Source organism: Cyanistes caeruleus, chromosome 2, assembly GCF_971803275.1.
Source record: "Cyanistes caeruleus chromosome 2, bCyaCae1.hap1.1, whole genome shotgun sequence".
Lineage (NCBI taxonomy): Eukaryota > Metazoa > Chordata > Aves > Passeriformes > Paridae > Cyanistes > Cyanistes caeruleus.
The window spans coordinates 12682820-12708715 of record NC_141702.1 but is presented as its reverse complement, the minus strand read 5'-3'; the positions used below and the strand labels follow the sequence as shown (position 1 = coordinate 12708715).

General features: G+C 36.4%; 1 protein-coding gene across 1 annotated transcript in view; it reads right to left on the bottom strand.

Annotated features, from left to right (window-relative positions):
- NBAS (NBAS subunit of NRZ tethering complex) overlaps positions 1 to 25896 on the bottom strand; it is a 160696-nt gene that overhangs the window by 134487 nt on the left and 313 nt on the right. Inside the window, exons 2-16 of the mRNA XM_086875837.1 lie at positions 21619 to 21673; positions 20918 to 20954; positions 19109 to 19186; positions 18127 to 18174; positions 16997 to 17040; positions 16451 to 16584; positions 15675 to 15808; positions 15455 to 15553; positions 11074 to 11212; positions 9647 to 9712; positions 6211 to 6339; positions 4308 to 4371; positions 2838 to 3031; positions 1469 to 1726; positions 570 to 695 (exon numbers count right to left, since the gene is read on the bottom strand). Coding sequence (XP_086731963.1) covers positions 570 to 695; positions 1469 to 1726; positions 2838 to 3031; positions 4308 to 4371; positions 6211 to 6339; positions 9647 to 9712; positions 11074 to 11212; positions 15455 to 15553; positions 15675 to 15808; positions 16451 to 16584; positions 16997 to 17040; positions 18127 to 18174; positions 19109 to 19186; positions 20918 to 20954; positions 21619 to 21673 — 1605 coding nt within the window. The remainder of the gene's footprint in view (positions 1 to 569; positions 696 to 1468; positions 1727 to 2837; positions 3032 to 4307; positions 4372 to 6210; positions 6340 to 9646; positions 9713 to 11073; positions 11213 to 15454; positions 15554 to 15674; positions 15809 to 16450; positions 16585 to 16996; positions 17041 to 18126; positions 18175 to 19108; positions 19187 to 20917; positions 20955 to 21618; positions 21674 to 25896) is intronic.

Here is a 25896-nt window from a genome sequence, read left to right as displayed (position 1 = left end):
TACCACAACCATAAGTTTGTACAACTTCAACACCATTTTTCTGCTGACTTACAAGTCTTTCTTCCAAGACAAAAATCTCCCATGTCAATTCTACTGAAAAGCTCAGTTACAGTTCACAGAGTTCTCTGTAAATTTTGTTATTCAAACTTTGTGATATAGCTACTGCTACCAACTTCACCTTCCCAATTTATTTTCTGTAATAACTGGAAATTTAAACAGTTGATATTTCCAATTGTTATTCTCCATTTGCCAGGCAATAATCTACTGCTGCATGTGGGGAAAGAGATTACACACAGGAAGTGTGTTACTATTAACAGAAGTTAGAAGATATTCCAAAAGAAATTTCATTAACTGCCAAGGTTTCTAGATCAGGCCTTCAGTTAAATTGTTCTCTTACACATGACATGAAATAGAATTTGCAGGACAATTCTTCAAACTGCCACCAATTTACGTTGCATAAATTAGAATACAATTAAGAATTCCATTTCTGTAAAGATAACACAGTCAGTCTGATAAGAAAGCCTAAAAAAAAACAAAAACAAAAAAAAAATCACAAAACACAAACGCACCAAGTAGTCTTGAATTGAAGCAACATTAACAGCTGACTTCCTCCACTGTCTTTGGTACACAAGATCAGAATCAAGGCCATACGTTTGAGCTAAAGACAAAGCTTCCCCATATTCTTCATTATCAATCTAAAAAGCAAACATATTAAAATTGAAGTAATTTGATTTCCATACTGAACAATGAACTGTTAATTCTGTGAGTTTAAAAAGGCAGAGGGATAATTGCTGAGTATGCATAAGCAGGTAGGAAAGAGACTGGTTCAAGATACAAATAAGATTCAGACCTAATGGACACCTCCAGAAAATCAGAGATTTTCCCCTCATATGAAAGGAAGACGTTATTTAGGTAACATCATATTAGCTATGCATCTTATTTAGTTTGACATCAGCATTCCCTGGGAACTGCAGTAGTTACAGAGTGGGCTTGTTGACCAACAGAATAACTAGAATGGCTTAAGACAAAGCAGTCTTAAGATCAAAAGCCCTAAAAATGAAGCACAATCTGTTTGGGAATAATGAGTCAGAGGCCTAATCTGTACATATATCTGAAAAAACATGCAAAACATTCACAGAAGACTCTAAGTTAACCCACTCCTGGGCCAAAAAATTAAACTGATTTCATTCAATATATTTGCAAAGTGTTTCACTACATGCAAACACATGTTCAAGTCTAGCCAAGCCAATGACGCACAGCGTCTCCCAGGGAAAACATCACCTCATTTCAGTTATTATAATGCTAGTTTAAAAAAAAGGATCCCTTTGATCAGGTGACACAGCATACTGAGAGTTAAGAGACTGTCAGAAATGTGTGCCTAAGTCCTTTTGTCAGAAAAGCAGGAATTAAAAAGCTCCTTCTAAATAAAGGTGATTAAGAGAAATGTGGTATTTCCATCTACACTTACTTTTCTCTGGTACAGCTCCTCTGGAGTTGTGGATCTTAAGCTGACAAGGCGAAAATTCTTTGTAATAGTACGCGGTCGTTTCCGTGGAGGAGCGAATCGTTCCATTTCTGTCACAAAGTACAGTCCTTGCTTTAGGTAGCTGAAGTATCTGTCCTTAGCAGAAGTTTCATCATCTGAGTCTGAATCATCTTCTCCCTCATCTTCATCACCAGGCCTGCTGTCCAAGCGCAGTCTTTTTGGGACAAGTTTCACCTCACACTGCACAGAAAACATCAACAAGAAGCATCCACCTAGTACACCTAAACTACTTTAGTAAGAACTGAGTACATCTCCACTTCCAGGACTTCAAATGTCAGAATCAACATCCTTCCTCCTCTCTCCTTTAAAACCTTTGTTTCTCAGTTTGCTTAACCTGTTCCACAAACTCTGACTGCACCTGTCTTCCGGATCTGAGGCTTCATCCCTCACCTACCAAAGTGAAGGCTTGTTAATAACCTGCCTTTACACTGCACACCCTGCATCAGTCAAGACGGGGCAGAACAGTGGAGACACCTTCCTATGCTTTTCTATAGCTCACTGCAGCATAAAGGAGTGTCTTCAACTCTCAGCTATTCAAAGCAAGGTCTTCTGTTCAACACAATCTCAGACTATATCCTTAGGCTGTAGTATGCCAGTCACTGGCTGCATATATTATTTCCAGAATAACACAACTTTCCAAAAACACATGCTCAAGCTTTGGTGCCTACTGAGATTTTCTGATTCTAATGTTAAACTTTTGATTAAGATGTTTAAGATCTATTTCCATATAAGCTTTAGAAGAGAGTAATTTTCTCCATTTCAAAGAAAATTACTGATTAACCTTGTTATATTCTACTCCCTTCTGGAATCCTATTAAAAATAAACAAAAAATGTGGCTTTTATATGCAGCTTTTACATGTCTCTGCCTTCATCTTCTTCCTCATGTCTAACTTCAATGTGTTCACTCTTTCTTTATGAGCCATGTACTTCAAAGTGGAAGAGGTATGGCTGCAGTGTTCTTCAGATGCACTGACATATAGGGTAAGGTTACTGTCAACACAAATGCTTTTCTATTGCAAGTTTGCTCTCATTGAGACTCAGTCTTCCAGGAGGTTTTGCTTCTACTCTCCACAAGTTATCTATTTATTTTATCAAGTTTTTCTTGGAACAGTTAAGCTGCAGCAAATTCAGAATCTCCCTGCAATGCCTATCTACAGAAAATGAAGCAGAATCACTTTTCCTATTAGTAGTAGTATCTTCTATTTCAGCCCCCCTAACTTAGGATCACATACAAAAAAGCAAACTGTCACACTGCATTCCAGAAGGACACCTGCTCATGCACATTCCTCACCTCCAGACTTAGAAATCCTCCGTCGTGAGCCGAAGTGACCTGAGGAGAGCTCTCAAACCATTCACACGCCTTTCCCAGCAGGTTTCTTAACGTCTTGACTGATGACACAGTCAGTGCACCAGAGCAGCGAGCAAGGATGACAGAATTATCTGCCCACCAATTTACATCTATCAATGGGTAATAGGATTCTTTATCTAAAATAAGAAAGTGCCATATACAGAAATATAATGTTAAACCTCAGGTACAAACAGAAAAGACTTCCATTATGAAGAAATATAGTCTAATCTAACAGATATTTACTGTATATTTGCAACCTTGCTTCAGTAAGTATATATTTTATATCAACTTTATATTTTAAATCAATGGTTTTACTAAATCATTTTTATATTAAATAAAGCTGTTAAAAACAAAAAAATCACCTAATTACAAATTTAAATTATTTGGAAAAAATTCACCGTAAACTGATTCACTTGCACAAAATGTGACAGATTTTTGATCTTTGATAAAGATCTACTTCATTACCTATCAAGCCATCTTCAACATAACAAACCTAATACTCATGAAAATTAGAAAAGTCTACACTTCTTTTGAAGACAAGTAAACATACCAACATATTTCAAAAGGACATTGTTAGGAATATTAAACTAAAAAAACAAATAAACAAGAAAGTCTCTAAGACTGAGGATGGAAGCTGTGGCATTTCTAGTCACTGTCTTGATATGGTTACTGGGTGTTGGGATGAAATGCTCACCAAAGAGCAGGCTCATTTTGCTCCCCACACATCACTTTCCACTCCTCTGATGAAAACAACCTTTCCCCAAACAGCTCTAAGAAACAGGTCAGATTATTCTTTTTAACAGTGCTTAATCAGCAGCCTACCTACAAAGGTCAGATCAATTAATCCAAAAACAGAATCACCAAGAAAAATTACGCAAAAAACAGGAATCTTTTAATAATATTAATATTAGTTTAATAATATATACACAATATATATGTGTACAAACAGCAGCAAATGGATCATGGAATAACTATTCATCTCTGCACTCTTGAAACAGCCATAATAACCAGGTGCTAAATGGCTGCACAGGTTGGCCTGAAAACAATAGAGAGTGATGAGGTAAATCCAGTCAGAGGAAATTTGTTTTAGAATTGTTTTTAGAATTTTAAACTGATATGTTTAGATTACAGTAGCTTTCAAGATTTATTAGATATTCACTGGAAGAAAAGATTAAATCCTATGCTAACTGAAATATCAACTTCTTTATGGATATAAAAGCATTCCTAAGAGAGAATCCGAAAAAAAAAAAAACTATTATGACACTCATTTAGCTCTGCCATGCTACAAATTCAAATCATGCAATTTTGGCAACCTGACTGAGGTTTAATTAAGCCATTTCAGTCTTCATATATTTGCATTACTATTTTTAACTACACAGTGATATAAAATAATGATCTAACTGTACTGCATACCTTTTATTTTCTTTCTTTTTTCACTAGAAAGTCTCCAGTCTGGGTTAAGCTCATCATACCCTGGCTAAACAAAATAGAAAAAAAAATTATATGCAAGTAAATCTTTGTAACACAGAATCTGTTTATTTACTCTGTTGCTGACCCACTCATTTTTCAAACTATAAATTCAAACTCTTCTAAAGGATAAACATACAACTGTTGCAGTTCCACTGTACCTTTCTACAGACAATTCAAAAAACAAAACAAAACCGTAACTCGTGGTCTGACTAGCTTTAAACAGTAATTATACTCTAAAGATCTCTGAAATAAAGGTTCTCCAGCAATCAAAAGCCAAGTGTTTGTTTTTCATGTCTATACATAGGACTGCAGGCACAAAAAATAATCTCCGAAGGAGTCTGTGTAGTGGCCTTGTGACAGTCTAGCACAGTCGTGTAAGTATTTTCCCCAGCTATTTTCAGAATCATAAAGCCCCTTTCAAGACTAGTGCAAGAAAAGGAGCAGTATTATTAACTGATGCACTGCAAGGTTTAGAATTATGTTGCAGTGCTGTTGTTTCAAACCTGATTTAGCAGTGACAGAAATCCTGTCCCTGAGTGCAACACAGTGGAAGCCAAAATAACTAAAGCACATGTGGGTCAAGCAGAAGGTGTTCTTTAGACTTCATTTTTCAGTAGAAAGAGGAGAGTATACTAATTAAAAGTAAACATGAGACCACTCTAAGTTAATTTCACACATACTATGAAAATACACATTATACTTGTGTACAAGTATAATGGACACCAGTTTGACTTATAAAAAAATTCTGAGAACAATCAAGCACTAAATATTCCTTTATATCACCCTCACTGAACTATAAAGTCCCAAATGCTCTTTCAGAATACATATTCTGTATTGCTAAAAAGAAAGACGTACAACTCACTGTAAACATCCTTGAGCAAAATTTGTCTAAAGTGTGTATTATAAATAGATAGATATGCATAAGATATGCATATACAGACACACAACTTAGCCCAACACTAGAGCAGAATTTCTTTGAGGTTTTATTTGTTTGTTTTGGTTGCTTAAAAATGCTTTTCTAAATAAGCTTGAAATTACATTTCAATCCCATTTGTTTACTCTGTTTGGAACTAATACTGGTTTATGTCTCATAGGTTTGGAACATAACACACAGTACTTCAAGTGAAAAGACTTTCTTTGTCTATTAGTCAAGAAATTAATGGGAGGAAAATCAGAACACTTTACATACTAGTGTGCATCGTTTCAGATTTTTCACTTTTCAGAATGTATTTCCTCATTAAAATACAGTCCTATTTTTTTCTTTGAAAATTAATTAGCTTTAAATTCCCAGCGTTTAAATTCATCCAAGTCCCGTAAAAGTTTGCCAGTGTCTGAGTAATTCTTAATGTAAGTACCCCTACTTAGTTTTGCAAACAATTCCTGTAGAAAGCATTAAACTTAATAGCAAACTGATTAAGAAAATATTCTAGAGCATCATCTGGAACCAGGTATGCTAAATTTTGAAGGAGGAATAGAATACATTAAGACATCCAGCAGAATTTGGTTTCAACCACTGAAACAAATTTACCTATGTCAGCCTGTTCTTCTGTAACAGCATTTCAGTCTAATGGTATAGTAGTCTAATTCTAACAGTGTTACCTGCTTGGCACCAAAATGCCTCATGAAAAATTCATTGTAACGTAATTGCTTCAGGTTTACAGTCTATGGGGATAACACAGAAAGATTATTATAAAAGCATAGGGCTCTTGACAAACATGGAGCTGACTGGGAAGTTAGTATGTAGCCAGCACACCCTTATCCAAACTCCTCTCATCTCCTACAAAAACACACTTTCAGAAGAGTAAGATATATAATTCAAGTTTTTAAACATACACATTTTTCTTACCTGAGCAGTTTGGTCCCATTCTCCTTGTTGTCTGAGAGATGGAATAGACCAGATTGTCAGTTTTCCTGAGAAATGAATAGCTGCCAAAAGAGCTCCATCAGGAGAAAGATTCATCTTGAAAACTCCATCCTGCCAAACATGACACCCAAGCAAATAAATAAACAAACATAATAAAAATATACACCAAGGAATATCCCAAAATATTCCTCCAAATATATTTTTTCCTATTTTAGGGAAACAAAAGAAATTGCACAATCTTCCACTCTGAAAAGTTAACATGCCTTAAATTAAAAGCAAACAAAAAACCCCTTATTCTAAAAAGAAGAGATAAAATATCAGTTGTGGCATGGAAGAGTAAAAACAACCTGCATCAAGGAAGAACACTATCTTAGCATGAACAAATCCTTAGGAATGTAAATTTCTGTATCACATTATTATATGGCAAATAAAACCTGGAAGTGCAGCATTCCTTAGAGAACACCCTGACAGCAATGTAGAGCCACTTGAACAGAAAACTGCACGGAAAAAAAATTCAGCAGCCTCACTTTCTACTATCCTGACTCTGGTCCACCCAAGGAAGACTATTACTAAACCACAGCTTAGTACAGCTTTCCCTCTGGGAGCAGACTTCTGGGTGGCATTATTGCAAATCAAATTCTTAAACTAAGGGGGAAAAAAAAGATACAAGAAATATAGAAATTAAGAGATCTAGGGGGAGCACACTGTTCATTTCAGGACACTAAATCAGAATCCAAGAGCGTCTTAAGTGACAACAGACCAAGCAGTAACATAGGGATTATCAGATTAAGTCCATACAGATAAAGTAATTCAATATTTGCAAATTAAATTCATCAAGGCTACAAAAATTCTCCTGGATTAAGTTTTCCTTCAGCTCTGGATACCTTAAGAGGCAAAAATATACGTCTAACAAAATACCTTCTTAAGGATTCATGAAATCTTGCACATTTACAATCGGATCTCTACACTATTGCCACAAGACACTCTAATTGCACTCTTAAATTTTAAGGTCAAATTTAGTGCCACTGGCAATGAATGACGATTTCTGAAAATACGTTTTACATTTATTCACCCCTCTCCCAACAAAATTGTATATTTTCAGAAACACCGATCAGTTTTGAAGTGTCTCGTTTTCCCTGAAAAACAGCAGGATGCAGATTCCCAAAATCTATGTTGTACATAAAATTTCATTTTTTTATTTCATTTAAGAAAAAATTTAATAAGGATCTGCAGTTAAAATTGTTTAAGTTTGCAGCTAACCAATTTTTAGGCAAGCACCTCCCCTCTCAGAAAATACCCCAACATAAATGAAGCACAGAAAGCTTAGCTGACATCCATCAATTAGGAAGTTTTCATAACTTTTCTACAGAACATTACTGGTAGGTATTATTTGAAGATAAAAGTATTATTTTCAGGTCAGTGTGTTTGTTTGGACTCAGGGGGTTTTTTTATTATCATTTTTTTTTCTTAGGCTTTTTAAATTTCTAGGTATGTTACAGAAGCAATGACAATCAAGAAATCTGTTTACTGTTGCAGAGTGGTTTGCAGCTGTTGAGAGCACTCCTTAAATCCATGCCTAAAATCTGTTTTTAATTGAAAAGGAGAGCATTAAGGGTTTTTTTTAAACCCATTAAGAAATATTTATATTAGAAAAAAATCATATTCTCTGACTATATTCTTAGGTAGCTGGAATACTGCACTTTTGACTGCAGTTTGTCCAGGAATTGTACATGGCTTCTAACGGCAATGCTCTCTTTACAAGTAAATCTCCATGCACAAAGGACAAAGAACAAAAGACTGTTAAAGGACCTAGAAACACAGAGCTAAAATATGTTACCCATTCAGATAACTGAAGAGTGAACTGAACATCACACATCTTGAAAGGAGGTAAATGCTTACTCAGCTGTTGGTAATAATTCGCTGGCTGCGAAACTTACATATTGGGTGGCCATTTACACACTCAAATTTATAACCCAAGCCTTGCTATCTATAAAAATTAATCAGTCCTTTGCCAAAGCAGGCAATGCTGCCTCCATAAACAGCTTGACAGCAAAACAAAATGTTGAGAAACTCAGCAGGCTGGCACTACACATTTTTTAAGTTTCATTTAACACTTAGAATAAAATCCCAGTATAGCCAGTTCTATTATACAAGTCCTCTAGCTGCTGTGTCTGTCGTATTTTAACCCTGGCATTAATTTCACACGAAGAATACAAACTATACCTTACATATTTAAGCCATAATCTCTGAAAACTGATCAAACATTCAAGGATGAATAAGTTTCTACGTTTCTTCATTAATTTAGTACTGGCAAGTACAATTTCTTTTAACCAGTCACCCAAAACATCCCAAAAATCTATTAAGGTCATTTCCAACTCAAATCAGGCATTTTTTTCTCTCAGGAGGACACAGAGTGAAGGTGGTAGACAGATTCTTTACTGTTCTTTCTTTGTAAAGCAAAAGAAAGGAAAACAAACTTTTTTACAAGATGGAAAAGTGGGATAGAAAAAGGAATCAAACCAAGGCTACACACGATGAATAGATAAAATTAGAAAAGGAAGTGCAGTACTGCATGGGAAGTTCCTAAGGCATGTAGAAGAAAGCACTGTGTATAACACTTTAGCAATACAGAAAGCACACACCTACACCACAGCACAATGTTCAAGATTTAACGTTCATTCAGGGCAGAGGAGAACACAAGCTCCATACCCAGGGTTTGTTAAGAATAAGTTGATTCTGATCACCAGTTTCATTAGGTTCACATCCACCCTTGGAGTAGAAGTCTGACCTGTAATAAACTTCTGAAGCTACTTAGCAAAATGTTTCCATACTATCTCAGACTGTAAAAATAAAGTCCTTGTGTCTGTCTTATTTGAGCCATGAATAATTAGTTTGAATCCATCCATTTTTTTCTTGCCCACATGGCATGAAAACTGTGGGCTGACGATTTTTTATTGTTTTCTAGTGGGATAGGTGTAGTACAGAAAGCTGAATTTTGTTCTCATTCTTTATCACCTGGGTATATATTTGAGAAACATCACCACAATCTACGTTCTTCTTGTAGAATATATAACACATCCAACATGATCTGATTATCACATTCATTAACAAATAATTAGGTGGCTTCTTATACCTTCTTTTTTGAATAAGGTTTTACATTTAATACTTAACTTTACATCTCTAAACCTGTTCCTGAAACCCAGTGATTCAAACTTCAGCAAATGAACTAACTGGATTTTTAAGAAAGTCAAATAAGTGGCAAGCCACTCCAAAAGCTAAAGCTTTTCGATTAATTTAATAGACTGTTAATTCCTAAGTTGCATAAATTAAAACCTACTTTCAGTCAGTCTCTCAGTAGTCATTAATGGACAGTTATGTCAGTAAAATACATAGCTGAGGTAGACCTAGATCTTAATACCTGTTCTGTTCCTCGTCTGCTGTAAAATCTTAAATTCATAATCCTTAATAATCCTCTTCTCTGTGCCTGTTAAGAACAGAAAAAAATCACACAATGAAAAACAATCTCATACACTGTTTTATGCACCAAAAATTAAGTAATAATTAAAACACTAAAATAACTCTGAAAGATTCTTTAAAGGCTCTGCAGAAAGACCTTGACAAAACAGAGATGGGCAATCACCCACCATACGAAGTTTAACAAGGCCAAGTGACAAACTGTGTATCTGGGGCAACCCTGGCTGTGTGCACAGAGTGGGGAATGAGAGCAGCACTGGGAAAAGGGACTTAGGAGTTGAATGAGTCAGCAGTGCTACAATACATGAAAGAGATTAAGCCCTTAGAGTGTCCAAAGAAGGCCATGAGGATGGTGAAGGGCCTTGAGGGAAGGAGCTGAGGTCATTTGGCCTGTTGAGCCCGTAGAGTGAGGAGAGACCTCACTGCAGTTACAACTTCATCATGAGAGGGAAAGGAGGGGCAGACACCGATTTCTGCTGCGTGGTGACCATGGACAGGACCCAAGGGAATGGCCTGAAGTTGCACTGGGGGAGGGTTAGGTTGGATTATCTGGAAAAAGCTTCTTCACCCAGGGGGCGATTGGGCACTGGAACAGGCAGGACAGTACTCTTGGGCACATGATGTGACTCAGGGTGTCATGTGCAGTGCCAGGAGTTGGAGTCAATACTTTTTGTGGGTCTCCTCCAACTGTGGCATATTCTATGATGTTACTATTTTTAAACTTCCATAAGACTGCCTACTTTAAAATAATGCAAACATAATAAAATCCTGTTTGTATAATTCTGTCCACTTCAGTGGGTATATAACATGTCACAGAAAAGCACTACTCATTTGCAATTAAATTAACAATTTGCTTGTAATACTAAGCAACACCTATATAAGAGCAAAGACTGGAATTTATCCTGGTATATTGTAAATTGATTTCAGTAGAACCAAGTTGTTACCAAATCAAACATTTACTTCTAATAGAAGCAAAACAAATCAAGAGACAGAATTAAACTGAAACATTTATTTCAGGTGTGTTGCCTTTTGTTCTGAAGTAATAGAAGAACAAACTGATTTTTTTCCAACATAGACAGGTAACATATCCCGATGTACAACCAAGACAAAAAAAATTATTGTAGCTTGGAAATTTACAGATTTCTTTCTTCTTGTTTTTGGTTTTAAAAACACAATTAAGAACTTAAAGTTCAAATCATACTACAGAAAAATCAAAAACAGTCAGATGCTGTGGGAAAAGGAACTGTTTAGATATACAGATCATAGCTTAAAAAATAGCAAAACATCACATTAAATTCATCTTTCATAAAGAGATACTTATTGAGCTTCCAGTGACAATATTCATCCAGTAAAATGAGGACACATACTTACTGTTCTAACATCATCTTCGTAACTAGTGACCTGTTTGTAATGGGGAGAGCCTGACAGAATTCTCCAAGCAGATATCCCACAACCAGCTGCTTTAGATACTCCATCTTCATCTGTTTCACAGCCTCCTACAAGGAGAAGTCTGTAAAATATATAAAGATACATTATGATTTCACATACTGACACACTTTTTTTTATTTTCCTAAGTCTATAGCAGCTTGCTTAGAATAACAAAAGGCTAAATATACCAAGACACTTAACAGTCACAAGAAACTTTGTGAATAAATACCCTGAAATCCAAAAACTACTTCAATATTATTCAAGTAACATTTGTTATTAGTAGCATGTATACCTATTCATTTTCATCTCTAGCTTTCAAGGTAAGTCACAATTCCCAACATCTAAAAAAAATAAGTCTGGCCACAAGTGTGTGTTTCCCCCTTACCTCCAAAAACGATAAATTCCGCTTAAGCATATGACAAGGTCTCATCATTCTGCTTAAGCATTAGATTTCCATTTTTTCAGATGTGGTACAAAAGCTACTTCTCTTTCACTGAAGGACTAAACACCTTAAGGTTTGTCCATTCTATTTTCTAAAGCCACAATTATACGTGTGCATGTAATAATTTCGTTACACACCACAGGTGGCATTTTAAGAACTTTTAGGCAAACCTTATAATTATTGCTGATGACCACTAAACTGTATCAAAGTATTTTCCCTTGAAGCCCTTTCACCTTATTAACAAGCACTTCTATATTTAACTGATGACTACTTTGATGAAAACTTGGAGAATAATGTCTAAGTTTGTTTGCTAGCATCATTATAATGAATCATCCATCAAAAGGTAAAGTATCTACCAAAAGGCACAACTGTAGGAGCTCAAAGCTCTACCCATTATCCCTTTCCAAAGGCTGCACCATTCCCTAAGTGCTCTGCCCCCAGTAGCAGCTGCCGCTCACACAGCACAGCTCTGGCTGCAGGGAATGCCAAAACTATAAATGCAAAAGTCAAAGAAAGAATAAAGGGAAAAAAAAAATCCTTCCACATTTAATCCTTTTTAAGACATCAGTAAAACTTATTTAGTATTGCCATGTCTCCTGCTAGTCACAAATGTACAGCTGGATGATTTTGTACCATGGATGAATGAGAGAACTGGCTGGAAATCATCAGGCTGGAAAAGAACCTCTGAGATCATCAAGTCCGACCTATGACCAAACACTACCATGTCAACTAGACCAGATCAAGGGATGGTGACCCTACCACTTCCCTGGGCAGCCCATTCCAAAGCCTAATCACTCTTAACGTGAAGTAGTTCCTCCTGATGTCCAACCTCAAATTCCCCTGGTACAGCTTAAGCGTCATCTTCTATGTCATACTGGCTCCTTGGGAGAGGAGGCTGACCCCCACCTGGCTACAACCATCTTTAGGGTGGTTGTAGAAAGTGGTAAAATCTCTCTTGAGAGTGATGCTTAAAGTTCTTAAGAGTTTTGGCTATTCTGCAGTGTAAAGAATAGCCTAAGGCAGTAAAGTCAGAAATCACTTTTACCAAAAACTGGAGGACATGAACATGAGGCAGCCCAATTTTTTTTCTCGCAGAGGTGCTCTACACAGAGCACAGCCAGCATGCACCAGTTTGTGCAGCTGTTTCCAGTCTCTACATACTTCTGGGACCATCTGAGGACTCCTGAGAGTACCAGACAACTCCTGGGAGGCCTTTGAGGAACTTCACAATGCCTGTCATTGCCAGGAAGAGCTAGTTAGCAAGTTTTGGAAGCTTTGAGCTAGGTTTGCCAGCTGTTCCTTATCAAAAGGTGCTTTGAGTTTTGTTCCAGTTGGACACCTGATTAATGGGCCAGGAACCCTTTCAACAAGTCCTAGAAAAAGACCTGTGTAAATGCCACGCCTAGAGTGCAGGATTCTGCAGAAGATGATGGCCAGAAGCTGTCTCTGTATGTCCTAAACAATCACAGTGATGCGCTGCCAGGCTCAGTCTCCAGCACCTTAGAGACCTTGACACAGATGTGCAGGTCTTGGACTGCACTGACAGGGCTCCAAGCAACCTGCTCCAACTCACCCTGAGGTGAAAGGGAAAGGACTGGATGATCTCCAAGAGTTCCTCCAGTCCCAAACAGGCTGCTCTTGCAGTACTCAGTTGTACACCACTCCACAGGTTTGTACAAAGTTGAATTGAAGATAACCAGTGTAACGCTGGTCTCAAGAACAAGCTCAGCTGAGGCATCCAAGCAAAACTCCACATGTTCTTCCTTACTTCGCAATTTTGATACAAAAAAAATTTAAATAAATCTAAAACCCTTTAACTCTTTCATCACAAGCCCTTCATTGCAAACTTTAGCCTTTAATATCAATTGCAGATAATCCAGAAATAAAACGTTCAGCTCCAGATTAAGATACCAAAACAAAAGCAGCTGTTGAATTTTGGATCTGAGTTTACAAAAATCTCACTTTGAAGCAGACAATTAAGTTTTGTTAACTAAAATGCACCATAAATTCCATCCCAGATGACAGTGGGACCATGTGAGAACACCAACATTAGGTATCTAAATTAAGGTAGATATATAATACTTAAAAACAGTAAAAGGCATTATTAGATTTTTTTTCCCAAAGCTACTGCTTCAAGTTTTCCTGCAGATTCAGAAACATTCCCTATTGACATATTCTCTTTGCAATTATCATATGCCTAGTTGAAAAAATTAAGTAAATTAAGTTCTTAACTGCTACTTTATTGCACAATAATGGGCCACGAGCAAATACATAGTAATACAGTAATGCATAAGTCAAGCCTTACAAGCAGTGAAGGGATGAAGGGACATCAGTATAATTTCATCATCTGAGATTAAATGAAATGCAAGAAAGCACAAAATGACAAAGTTTATGTGATCAAAGTTCACATAATTGAAAATTAAAAGTTCAGCATTTATCAATCATTTTCTTTAATGCACAACTTTGAAGTAGTTGAGTTCAAGCCCTTCTAGGATTTTTTCAGGTAACAAGGAAATTTCAGCAAGAGATTCTACTTGCAAATTTAGAGTTCTCCAATGCCAAATTTACAAGCTTTCTACCACAGACTCAATTCAAAACAGAAGACTTTCTTCCAACAGGGGCAAAACACTGGTTCTTTTGTTTTCCATCCAATTTTGTTTCTTTCACATGTCAATTTTTATACTTTCAACTTTTCAACCTTTCAGCTTTACTAAGCCAATCAACTAGCTGCACATAGCAGGAAATACAACAACCATCAACCCTGGTCTGATCAAAGGAAACAATGGGTTGGTTCTGTTGTCTGGTCATGTAGTGTTACCAGAGTTCCATAACCCACAACTATTACCTAAAAACTGTAAATTTAGTATACTATTAATTATGTGAAATCACTAAATATTAATTAGGTGGAAAGAAAAAGTCATACACAAAATTAATCTCTCAAAATAAGCTAGAAGAACATTATATCTCATTAATAATAATTTTTTTTCCTAAGATAGATATGACAGCTTACTTAACACTGACGAATGAGAACAAGTTCTTTCAACATTGAGTTTCTTCTGGTATTCTATAGCCAAGCCTAATCTCTATTTAAAACAATACAGTGATATAACACTGAAAGATTCAATCCTAGCAAATCTAATTGAAGAAAAATATCTAGAACAAAGTTTAGTTCCTACAACTGAAGGGAGAGAGAAACAGAGTTGCTGAGTTTATCCTGCAACATAACAAATTGATATTAAAACAGTAGACACATTTTTATGGTAACTAATAGGCTAACCAGGACCTATTCCAACTACACTGGGTTCTAGAGCAGGCAGGCAGTCATTTCAAGTCCAGTTTCTGTACCAAACAGGTTATTAATAAAGAAAACACATCACAAGACAACTTCAAATACCAAAGCCTGGCAGGTCCAGTCATAACAGTAAGGAAAATGGGTTGGCCAACAAGTCCAGCAATCAACTCCAGATAGAGAAGGAAAAAAAAAACCAAAAAAAAACCCCAAAAAAAACCCGCACAAAACCAAACAAACACCCAACACCTGAACTTATACTTCAGCATTTACCCATCTTTCATCACATTCAGAAGCTTCTTCTAAAGCTATTCCTGACATTCTAAAATATGCATGGTGCTTACACAAGGTACACAAACACAAAAGGACATAATTTTACCAATGGAATAGTGAAAGTCAAGTGAGATGAACTTCATAGCAACTCTTTTATAGTAGAAAGAAACATGACTTGTTATGACTGATGCAAATTTAGAATAGATTTTTCTCCCCCTCCCTATCCAACTCACTTCAATGTTTATTTTGCCATGTTTTGTTCATCATTTACATTCCAATGCCAGATAGCTTACACTGTAAGCTACAAACAGAATGCTTACCTGTGACCAGGATGATAAATGACAGTTGTTATCCCATGGGCATAGTGGCTACTAAAGCTGAAACTATGACTTTCTTGAAAGCTTTGATTTGTTCCAACACTAAGTATGCCAGGGAAAAAAAAATATATGCATTAGTTCAGATTTATTTTCTTTAAAGAGTAGAAAGAATTCCTTTGAAGTTCACTGTGCCTTCTCAAAGCAAGTCAAAATTTATGCTTACCTTACCAGGTAACTTCTCAGCTCTCCACGATAATTAACAACAAGGAGTTCAGCTGACCACTGGGCACTTGCTTTGTATTCTAGAAAGATCAATCCAGCTATAGCGTAACTCAGATCACCTGGAAAACTTGCTGTCTTTACCCAAAAATGGAGGCAGGCATTGGGAGAGAAAGAGGATTTTAAACAAATGTCTTTGTCAGTGAAAGAACTAGAAAGTTAAATTATCATCGCTTGTATTACAAATGAAATACATTTTCTTTTATCTTGATTTTAAAGAAATATTTTTACTATAAAGTTTGCAAAGACAATCTATTGAGGAAATACACTTGAGCCACCTTCACAGACCTGTTCAATACACCCTCTGAACACATAAAATAGAAAATATAACGTGTGTGGCCTGTCAACAGCCATTATCTAATACTGTACCAAGCAAAGTAAGCAATATTTATTGATTTTAAATTTGACTCTGCATATAAAATGCAGATTTATGATCTATTACTACAAATTGTGGCGATTCCATAGTTTCATTATCTGATGCACCTACAGATCTACCACAATTCCAAAACAGATGTAAAATGTTTGTGCTGTTGTAAGGGTTGCACATGACTTTTGTTAATTGTATGATGGATGTATTCCACTGGAACTTTTTACGGTTCATTTCTGCACAGTATTCATTTATAACAAGCCATGATTTGAAAAGGGTCAAAGAGTGGAATTTATGCATGATCCTTAAAAAAAGTTCTACTATATTTGTATTTAACCCAAGAGAGCACATACCGGTGAAATGACCAAAAGCTCACTACCCATCAGGTCAAACACTCTGACTGTTCCACTGCTTTCAGCATAAGCAAGTAATGTACAATCATGACTCCATGCCACTCTCCTCCACTGAGGGTTAGGATCCTTTGGCACTATGAAAAACAAATAAAATTGTTGATAAAAGCAAAAAATGAATATAATCCCTTAAATAGAACAAAAAGGTAATTGCATTAAAAAAAAAAAATGCAGGGGGCCCTACCAGCATAACAAGCATATCTCAGAGGAGGGTAAAAAAGAAAAACCCCATATTGTCTCCCAGAGGCATTAATTCTAACTATCATTTCATTTCAGATTCAGATTCAGGTTTCATGTATTGATCATCAAGGAGAGAAGTGGCAGAGGGAGAGTAACAGAGCTAGTCACAAAGCAAAACTATTAGGAGATTCTTTCAAATGATTTTAACAAATTTTATCACTATTGTTAAAGTAAACCAACACCACTATTTAGCAATGTATGAATAACAAACAATGATGACACTAAGTAATGATGAAGAGGTTGCCATACCTTGACATTTTCCAACTATGGATACAAAGTCATCCTTTGCAGACCTGCAAAAAAAAAAAAAAATATTCATATGAATTTAGATATGAAAAATCCCATTATTCAATTTTCTGCAACAAAACACTAGAAAAATATTCCAAGTGCACAATTCAAAGGCCTGCATGCCTCTACTTGTTCAAAAAAGCAGATAGTACCTTTCACCCTTAGGCAGCTACAGTAACTAAAATAGTATTTTAGAGGCTCTCCTCCAACTGTATAAATAGCAACATCCCTCATTTATTTGTAATGCCGTACGAAATAGGACAGCATCATTTTAGTGCTTCATATAACTTGAGAAAAAAAAAAAACCTAGTCAGTATTCTCTAGGTTACAATTTTAGAAACAATGCAAGAATATAGTTACATTAATACAGTTGAAACACAAGATTTATTTTATAGTCTTTAAGCTGACGTTTATGGTGCTCACACCACTTTTGATTGAACAATTTTCATACACTTGCTTCTTTTACATATAAATGGAAGGTCTGACCTTCTAGCAAATGGATTTTTGTGAAGCAAGTAAACACACTCAATCAAGATCTGTTCTACAGCTAAATGTGCTCTTGAACTGGTAAAGGAGAGCTTGCTGTTAAGAGAGCACAAGAAAAGGGAAAGCATCAGTCTCTACGGCAATCCACACCACTTGTAAAATAAGGTGAAGTATTACACATGCCAGCTACTCCACAAAGAACACTAGATATCAGCTCCTTGTCCCATTTATTAGGGCAGAATTTCTAGAGGGGGCAGAAAGGCAAAGTTTAGAAAGACTAATTTGTGCTGAGTATTTTTTAGGATCTTGATTGTTTTTCTTTTGCATCTTGAAAACAGAGAGATACAGATATATAAACACGTCTATTATAATTGGGGGAGGACGGTTTATGTTGGTTTTGTTTTGGTTTTTTTTTTAAAAGGGGGATTGCTGAGAACTAAAAAGAAACAGAAGGCTTCTGCTTTTATGATCATTCTATGGATAAATTTCACAATATTTAACATCGTAAAACAAACAAAAAAAAATCTTTTAACATATTGCTAGCAAATGACCAGAGACACTTTCTCAGAACTCCACAGCTGAAGTAAAAGATAATGCCAAGTTACCTGATTTCTACACATTGGTCTTGAACAACTGCCAACAATTTACCATTGCTGAAAGAAAACACAGATGTGAAAGTTCATGTAAAGTCCACTCCTTACAGAATGTGCATCAGAGTCCCAGGTGCTTTTCTCCATGGTTAGATATAAATTGCCTCACTCACAAATATTTTAAAAAAATAAAATGGGAAACACCAGGTTTTATTAAAAATAAAATATCCATGCTATGATACTCATTTCACAGAAAACTATCTGCCACTCTTTTCCAGCAGCACCAAGAAAACAATGTTTAAAATCCCACTGCATGGGAAGTCAGAGCCAGATGTTGATTACAGGTAATTTTAAACAGCAATGTGCAAAACTATGTATTGTTTTATCTGATATAAACAACGATCATAACTCAGTAAGTAATGCGTCTTTGCATACAACAAACTAAAGCCTCCCCTACTACCTTCATGTAATCATGTCACTGAACCTTTTTTTTGTGCATATTTGTGCTTACTTTTAAAAGCCAGTAATGAATTTTGGCACTGAAGTTGCCAAAATTCCTCCAGAACAGCCCTGGAATTCTCACTTCTCTGTGTATGCAATAGCAGACAAGTCTTGAGGGTATGCATTCACTTTCCAAAAATATAAATTGCTTCTTTTAAAATTATATATCCTGCCAAGTTGTAAGTCTTTAATGAACCACATTCAGGACTTGAATTTGAAAATGACTGCACTGCAAGCCACTTTGCCTCAAAAGCTAGACAGACATTCAGCCCTGAGTGAGAGGTGAACTAACTGAAGGGAAGCAGGTAGAAGCCGCTAGGTAGCACACTGAGGCCACCTGTGAGAGCCCAGAGTATTTCCCTTGGCCAGAAAGAATAACACATCTTTAGCACAATACCAACTCAGCACAGCTATCAGTGGGGATGGTGGGGGGAAGCAGAGGAAGTGTTAATACATTCACTCCTGTCAGAAATGGCAAAGCATGGGAGCTGGTTACCTTGCAAGTACGAGGTGCCAGTTGATCTGCTTACTAACCAGACGAACCAGTCCAGCGGGCAGAGAAAACTTTGCAGGGCTGAAATACCAAATCCATTAGGCTGAATCAGAACACACAGTGAACAAATGCAGTACCTGATATACACATGCCAGACAACTCAGCTTCAAGGCAACCATCAATTACCTGAGAGGGTTTGCAACTGAACATGAATCAACACTGCACCCTGCCAACGACAAAGGCTAACAACAGCCTTATTTTTACTAATAGAACGAAACTGCATATTAAGGGAACTGATCATTTATTTATCACTCTTTATATGCTGGTCACCAGCCAGTTTTGGGACACCCATTAAAACCAGAACACCAGTAAACAGGGTGGGTACCAAGATGATCAGGGGACTAGATGACTTGCCCTACAATGAATCAGATGCTGTGGGAATTGTACTTGTTTAGCCTGAAGAAGGGAAGGTTTCAGGATAACAAAACAGCAGCATTCTGATTGATACCTAGGAGATTACCAGGAAGATGGGAGCAACAGAGGTGCACAGCAGAAACACAAGAAACTATGATCAATCCTTTGGAATACTTAGGAATGCTGGGGTAACAGCTGGACTCAATGACTGTAAAGTTTCTTTCCAACCTAAATGTTTCTGTAATTCCAAAACCAAGGAGGGTCCAAGCTGACATTAAGAGATTTTTTCACCATGAAGGCAGTCAGGCACTTGAACAGGCTGACCGGAGAGTCTGGGTTCTCCATCCTTTAATCTTTCCAAGACCTAGCTGGACAGAGCCCCAAGGAACCAGTTGGAATTCAGATTTCTGCTTTTAGTGGGACTTGAAACTAGAGGTTTCCCAAGCTTCCTTCAAAACTCTTTCATCAAATATATGAAAACAGCAACTAGAAAAAATTATAAAAGCTTGAAACTAGCTCTTAAATATGACTACTGGAGGGAGTGGAGAAAAGTAAGTGAATTCTGTCTACAACTGAATCCCTTAAACTAGACTTACATGACAGTATGGTGCCGATAAACATCACCCCCTCACAAGAAAAGGGTTGGGGGGTGGGGGGAATAGGTGCACAGAAATAAAGCAGAACACCAGTAACAGGGAAAACAGCATTCCCTGCCAAATTCAAGTGCAGTACTGTTTCACAGGAAGTCATATTAACATCTTTTTCCATATAACTCAAAACCAACAGATTATCTTTTACAAGGGGTAACTGGTACCTTCAAACCTGCTAAGTGGTATAACCACAGCACTGACATTTTCCAGAAACATTGTACTTACCCCAATATATTTCTGGGACCATTTAATGACTTTTTGAATCAAAGCTTAAATTTATAAATGGCATGAGTACCGCTCAAGAAGTTATCAAGCTTTTTGTATGAGTCTGAATTGTCAAAGAATTCAAAATTATTACTCTAAAGGAAGCAAACCGTGTTGCACCATCATATCTGTCACTGACACTTAAGAAAAACCCGACAACAGCTTCCCTTGCACTATCTCAGCTGGGAGTAAAGAGGACAGATAGGTGTTTGGAAAAACCTGTTCCAACTGCAAGGTTACTTCAACTTCTGATAAATGCACAGAGTCAAACTAGTATATATCAGTCTTGTTCTATTTAGGTTTCAGATGCAACTTAAGCAGCTACAACTCAATTTATGAAAAGAGGCCAATCTAAGCATTGCTTGGACAATATTCTAAACAAGTGTTCAGTTTTACTCCCATTAAGAATTACTTTCCATCAAATCAAAAAGCTATAAAAATATTAGCAAATAGGAAAATTAAGCAGTACTCTCATAAAACCTACCTGTACCAGATGTACCGAAGCAAAAGCAATGCAGGACCTACAGTGGGAAAAGGTAAAAATTACATCTCTATCTCAGTCTTAAAACACCCTCCAGCTTAATGCACAGGGAATCTCAAATGCTCAATAAAGAAAAAGGTATTGAGGCAAAAACCCTCTATTACTTGGCCAAGGAATTCTTATGTTAGAGTAAATGCAAACAGCAAATCAAAAACAAATGAAGAAAACCAAACAAACAAAATAAAAAATCACTGCACACTTTTTAGAATTCTAAGAGAAATTCCTACAGGATGAAAATCAGTTCAGTTACTGTCATTCAACACTTGGTTTATACAACACAGTATCATCAGATATTCGGATATAGCCCCTCATAGAGCTAACTAGCAAACAGCCCAGTGCAAGAGATGTTCAGAGAGGGGGAAAAAAAAAAGGCTTAAGTACAGTTTGCAAAACACAAAGCTTGTTAACTTCTTAGATGTATGGTTTATTAGTTTGTCCCAACAAACTAATTGAGACAAGAACGCTTACAAAATTGACATAAAAATAACATGGACATGTTCACAATCAGAAAACATCTCCCTGAAAACACATCTTACACCCTATCTCCATTACAGTAGGCACTCTATAAAGGGCAGAAATTGTAAAATTTACATGTAATCCACACAGTGTTAGAAGTCATGAATGTGAGAACAAGTCATATTTACCTGCAATTGCTCTAGTGATGATAAATGATGCACCATGTTTTCTGTTGCCTCTTGGCTGCAATTATGATAAAAATCATCAGACAGCATGTCACACATTTTAACCTAAATACAATATTCATACATACATTCACTGATTAAATTTAAGTTGGCTACAATTTCTTTATGTATTTGCTATTACTCACTACTTCATATAATGTCTATTTTAACTGCATAAGCTAGAAAAGGCTATAACACCAAATAATTTAAATGCCAAGATGCAATAAAGAAAATGTGCTACAGATTGTCTATTGATCCATCTTTGCCTCAATCTTTGGGTAGTAACAAAAGACACTGACTTCTGATTATGTTCTCCTGTAGGTTATTATAAATCATTCTTTTTATGTCAAATAAATGCCACAACGATCTGCAGTGCCCAGCAGTCAAAACAGTTCATGTGCAACATATTATGCTAATATCTAAAGTGCTAAGCTACATAAAGATTGTTTATGAAAGTTTCAGAAACATCAAGAAAACCAAACAATTTCTGAAAAAAATCCAACTCTCTTTACATCAATTTGCACTATGTAACATGGCCACTCAGATAACCACCTCTACTCCATACCATCTTACATAACATTTCCACCTGGCCTGCTCTACTTAAGGCAGAAGGAGCAACTACAGTCATTATACAAATGCAAGCACTCTCCAAACACAGAAAAAAGGAATACAAAACAACTCAGAATGTATATTCTTATCTATAAGAGGAGATAAAAGTATTTGTCAGTAAGAAACAGAAAAAAGATATAATATTGAGAAGTGAACAAGGATAACTAATAAGGAAAGATCCAGAAACAAATCCTCAAACTAAGCAATCATGCTTATATCTTTAAGAAATATAGAGCATGACATACTGAGCATTAATTAGAGTAGGCAATGACTGAATTTTCTCTTCCATTCAATATAAAACACATAGAGCAAATTTCTCTTTAACTGAAATATTCAGACCTCACCAAGTTACAAAACAGTAAGCACTGAAAGACATACAAATTTATCAACATTTTGGAATATGTCTATGTTTAAAAAATAATATTTGGGCTCCCAAATTTAAATTATTGAAGATTAGTTTTCTAGGCAAAGTTTGCAATCCATAAACAGTCTTTCAAATAACCAGGCTGTCATCTCACAGCATGTAAGAAGCAAACACAGCTGTACTAATAGATAACATTCCACATTCAGGTTGATCAGCCAGGAAATAACAAGGCATTACAGTAAAATAAGTGAGAGCATAAATTATTTCTTATTGCTACCCTAGTACCTCAGGGAGAACTGCAATTTCCTAGGGACCTTAAAAGCAGAGCTTGTTAAAAGTTTTTGGATTATGAGGAAGTTCCCAGTAAAAAACATTTCCTAAAATTGCTTATATCTCTTTAGAATTTTTTTAATATTTTAGGTGTCTGCTCCTGAGCCTAAACTACAGGCTCTTATTCCATACATCTTAAACTCATCGCAAAACTGATTTACTAGTATATCCTGAAGACCTGAATTTCACTTTTTATAATATATTCATTCTTATCATTTCAGCAGAAACAATGGTTACCAGATATGCTGTATTTCTTTTTAAATTCATTCATTCTTGGGCAAACAACTTCAACAACTCCTTCTCTACAGCAGTCCAGAAATAAAATCTAAGCAACTTTCTTGCTGACAAGATACCCACTTAGTTTCGGATTTTTTTGCACACCCTGCAAGCTTACTGGGGGAACAGGAGCTGGTGGGTGTTGGGGAAATCTCAAAGCATTAGACTGTAATGAAAAAAAAAACCAAAAACACAATAACAGATGATACATTTTGGAAAATAAACTGAAGACGAGAGTTCAATCTGCCCATACTTCCATAAATCACTTCACAAGTCCTCGCTTGCAACCTTGTCCACAACCACTGCCTCATTCACTATTTTCATGGATCTACTACTCAGTAATTCCTTTTATTCTCATTATGTATTTCAGCACTCTCCAACAGTGCACTATATACAATGGCATCACTATCCTGAATACAGACTGCTTGATTTCCACACCACTCTCCTCTCTGGCACAGTCAATTCCTTGTGTCTTTCCTTCACAAATAACTGCTATAACTGTCCTGCCCCTCCTCTTTTTCCCACAAAAAATGGTACTGGAAAGTTCAGTACAGGTGAACAATGACAGTACAATGTACAGTTCAGTACAATGACAATTCTGACAAGAACTAAAAGCAAATTTGGGCATTCAATATAAGAGATCGGTGCCATTTTTATCAATGTCTTGAATTTAACATGATTTTACATCTTCATCACAAGACTCATCTTCCAATAGCTAGAGCTGTAAGTTCTAGTACTCTGCAATTAAAAATTAATCATCTCAAATAACAGAAAAATAAAGTCCATAAAGACCTGTGAAAGCTTAGCTTTGTAGTCTAGAGTACTGCATAAAAAAACATTTAATTTTGTTTCCCAGTGCAGCATTCACCCTTTCTACCATTCCTTATCTCACTTATTCCAAAAAATTCAATTCTACAAGAAAGTAGGGTGCAATTTTTTTCTGAAAAGTGTGAAAAAAATAGGATTAAAAGAGACAGATGTTCCAAAGGGAAAGTCACAATCACCTAAGTAATATCACTGTTAAGGCACCTTAAGGCAGAAACTGACTCATACTGACAAAATAATCTGTTTGCCTATGACTGTCAGTGTAAAATCAATTTCCCACTAAAATGGTAAAAAAACTATCAGAAGTGCCCTTGAGTACTGACAGTTTCCAAGAAGAATGTAAATCCAAGCAAACTATACAGCATAATATTTTCAAACCTTCCAACTTCTACTACTGAAAACAGGTATTATCTTAAAAATAAACAGGCAAGAGACAGATACCAAGTTTAAAATAACCAGCACCATCTACTTAAGCTGACAAGCAGAATTCAACAATGCTTAGAAATTATGACTACCAGGGCAGATGAGGACACTCAGACTGTAGTTACAGTCAGTTTAAATTGGCATCCTCATGTGCTGCCACTAAAGGCAGGTATCACCTCACTGACATACTATCCACAGCTCCCTTGGTACCTACAGGGGTACCAGAGGGATCTCTTAACAAAAGGATATGAAACAATATGATTGTTTCTCAGACTAATCAGTTCTTTAATCAACTTACCACACAACTTCAAGAACACTAATGGCAGCAGAAAAGACACTTGTCAGAAATGTGCCCCCTTAACATGGCTATAGAAGAACCAGTCTTGTGTCATCATGCCTAAGTCCTCCTCATGGTTTGCAATAGGAAAATTGTTTCCATATGTTACTAAAAACAAAGACTATTTACTATTTCTCAAAACACAGTTAAATTTAAATAGGTGCAACTATCCATTCATCTATACAAATAGCCTATTAAGTCAGTAACTGGCAACACTGCAATTTTATTTTCCAAACACCCCTACCTGTTGCTGCAACTGAGGATTTACAGATCAAGAGCAACAACAAAAATATCTTTCTGATAAATAAAAATCTACTTTCTTGAGCATGGCTCTAGTAATTTTTAATAGGTACATTCTTCCTTGTGATGTTTTTACATCTTTTTTGTACAGTCGTTTTCATTAAGTGTAAAACTTTGCTAAAATGCTTCCATTAACAACTTTCAGTGGGAAATACATTAAAAACTTCAGTGGACTTAAAAGCCACTACCAGAAAGAAATAAAACCACATTGCTTGCGCTTTTTACATCCAAGTCAGACAAGAGCAGACATAGAGGCAGCAAGCTCAGCACACTGCAAAGGAAAACATGAAAAAGGAAAGATGAAAGAGCTTCTCAGCTTTTCCAATAACCCAGGAAGAAGAACAGCTAGAAAGAACTAAAAACCTGCAGTGCGAGAACAAGAACAGTGTTTTCTGATTTCCTAAGCGCTGGCATCCATTTGTGTGTGTTACAGACATAAAGTGAAATACTTTTGCCTTTTACCCCACTCCTGCAAATACAGACACAACTATACTAATACAGAAGTCCAGAGAGAGGATCTCATTTTCATCATAAAAGGTCTTATTTTCACCAGGCCAGATTCACCGCTCTCAGTACAGCAGTTTCTGGAGATGAGACACGGACTTCATTCACCATAGCTTCGCTTGTGTCAGCTCCACAGTAAAACCCGATATACATTGTTCAATGAGCAAGAAACACTTCAGGGCTTCAAAGGCGGCACAAGCCAGGTGGGGAATTAAGTGACACGAAGGCACAAGGGGACAATGGCCATACGGACACCCCCTGTGCCCGCCTGGAA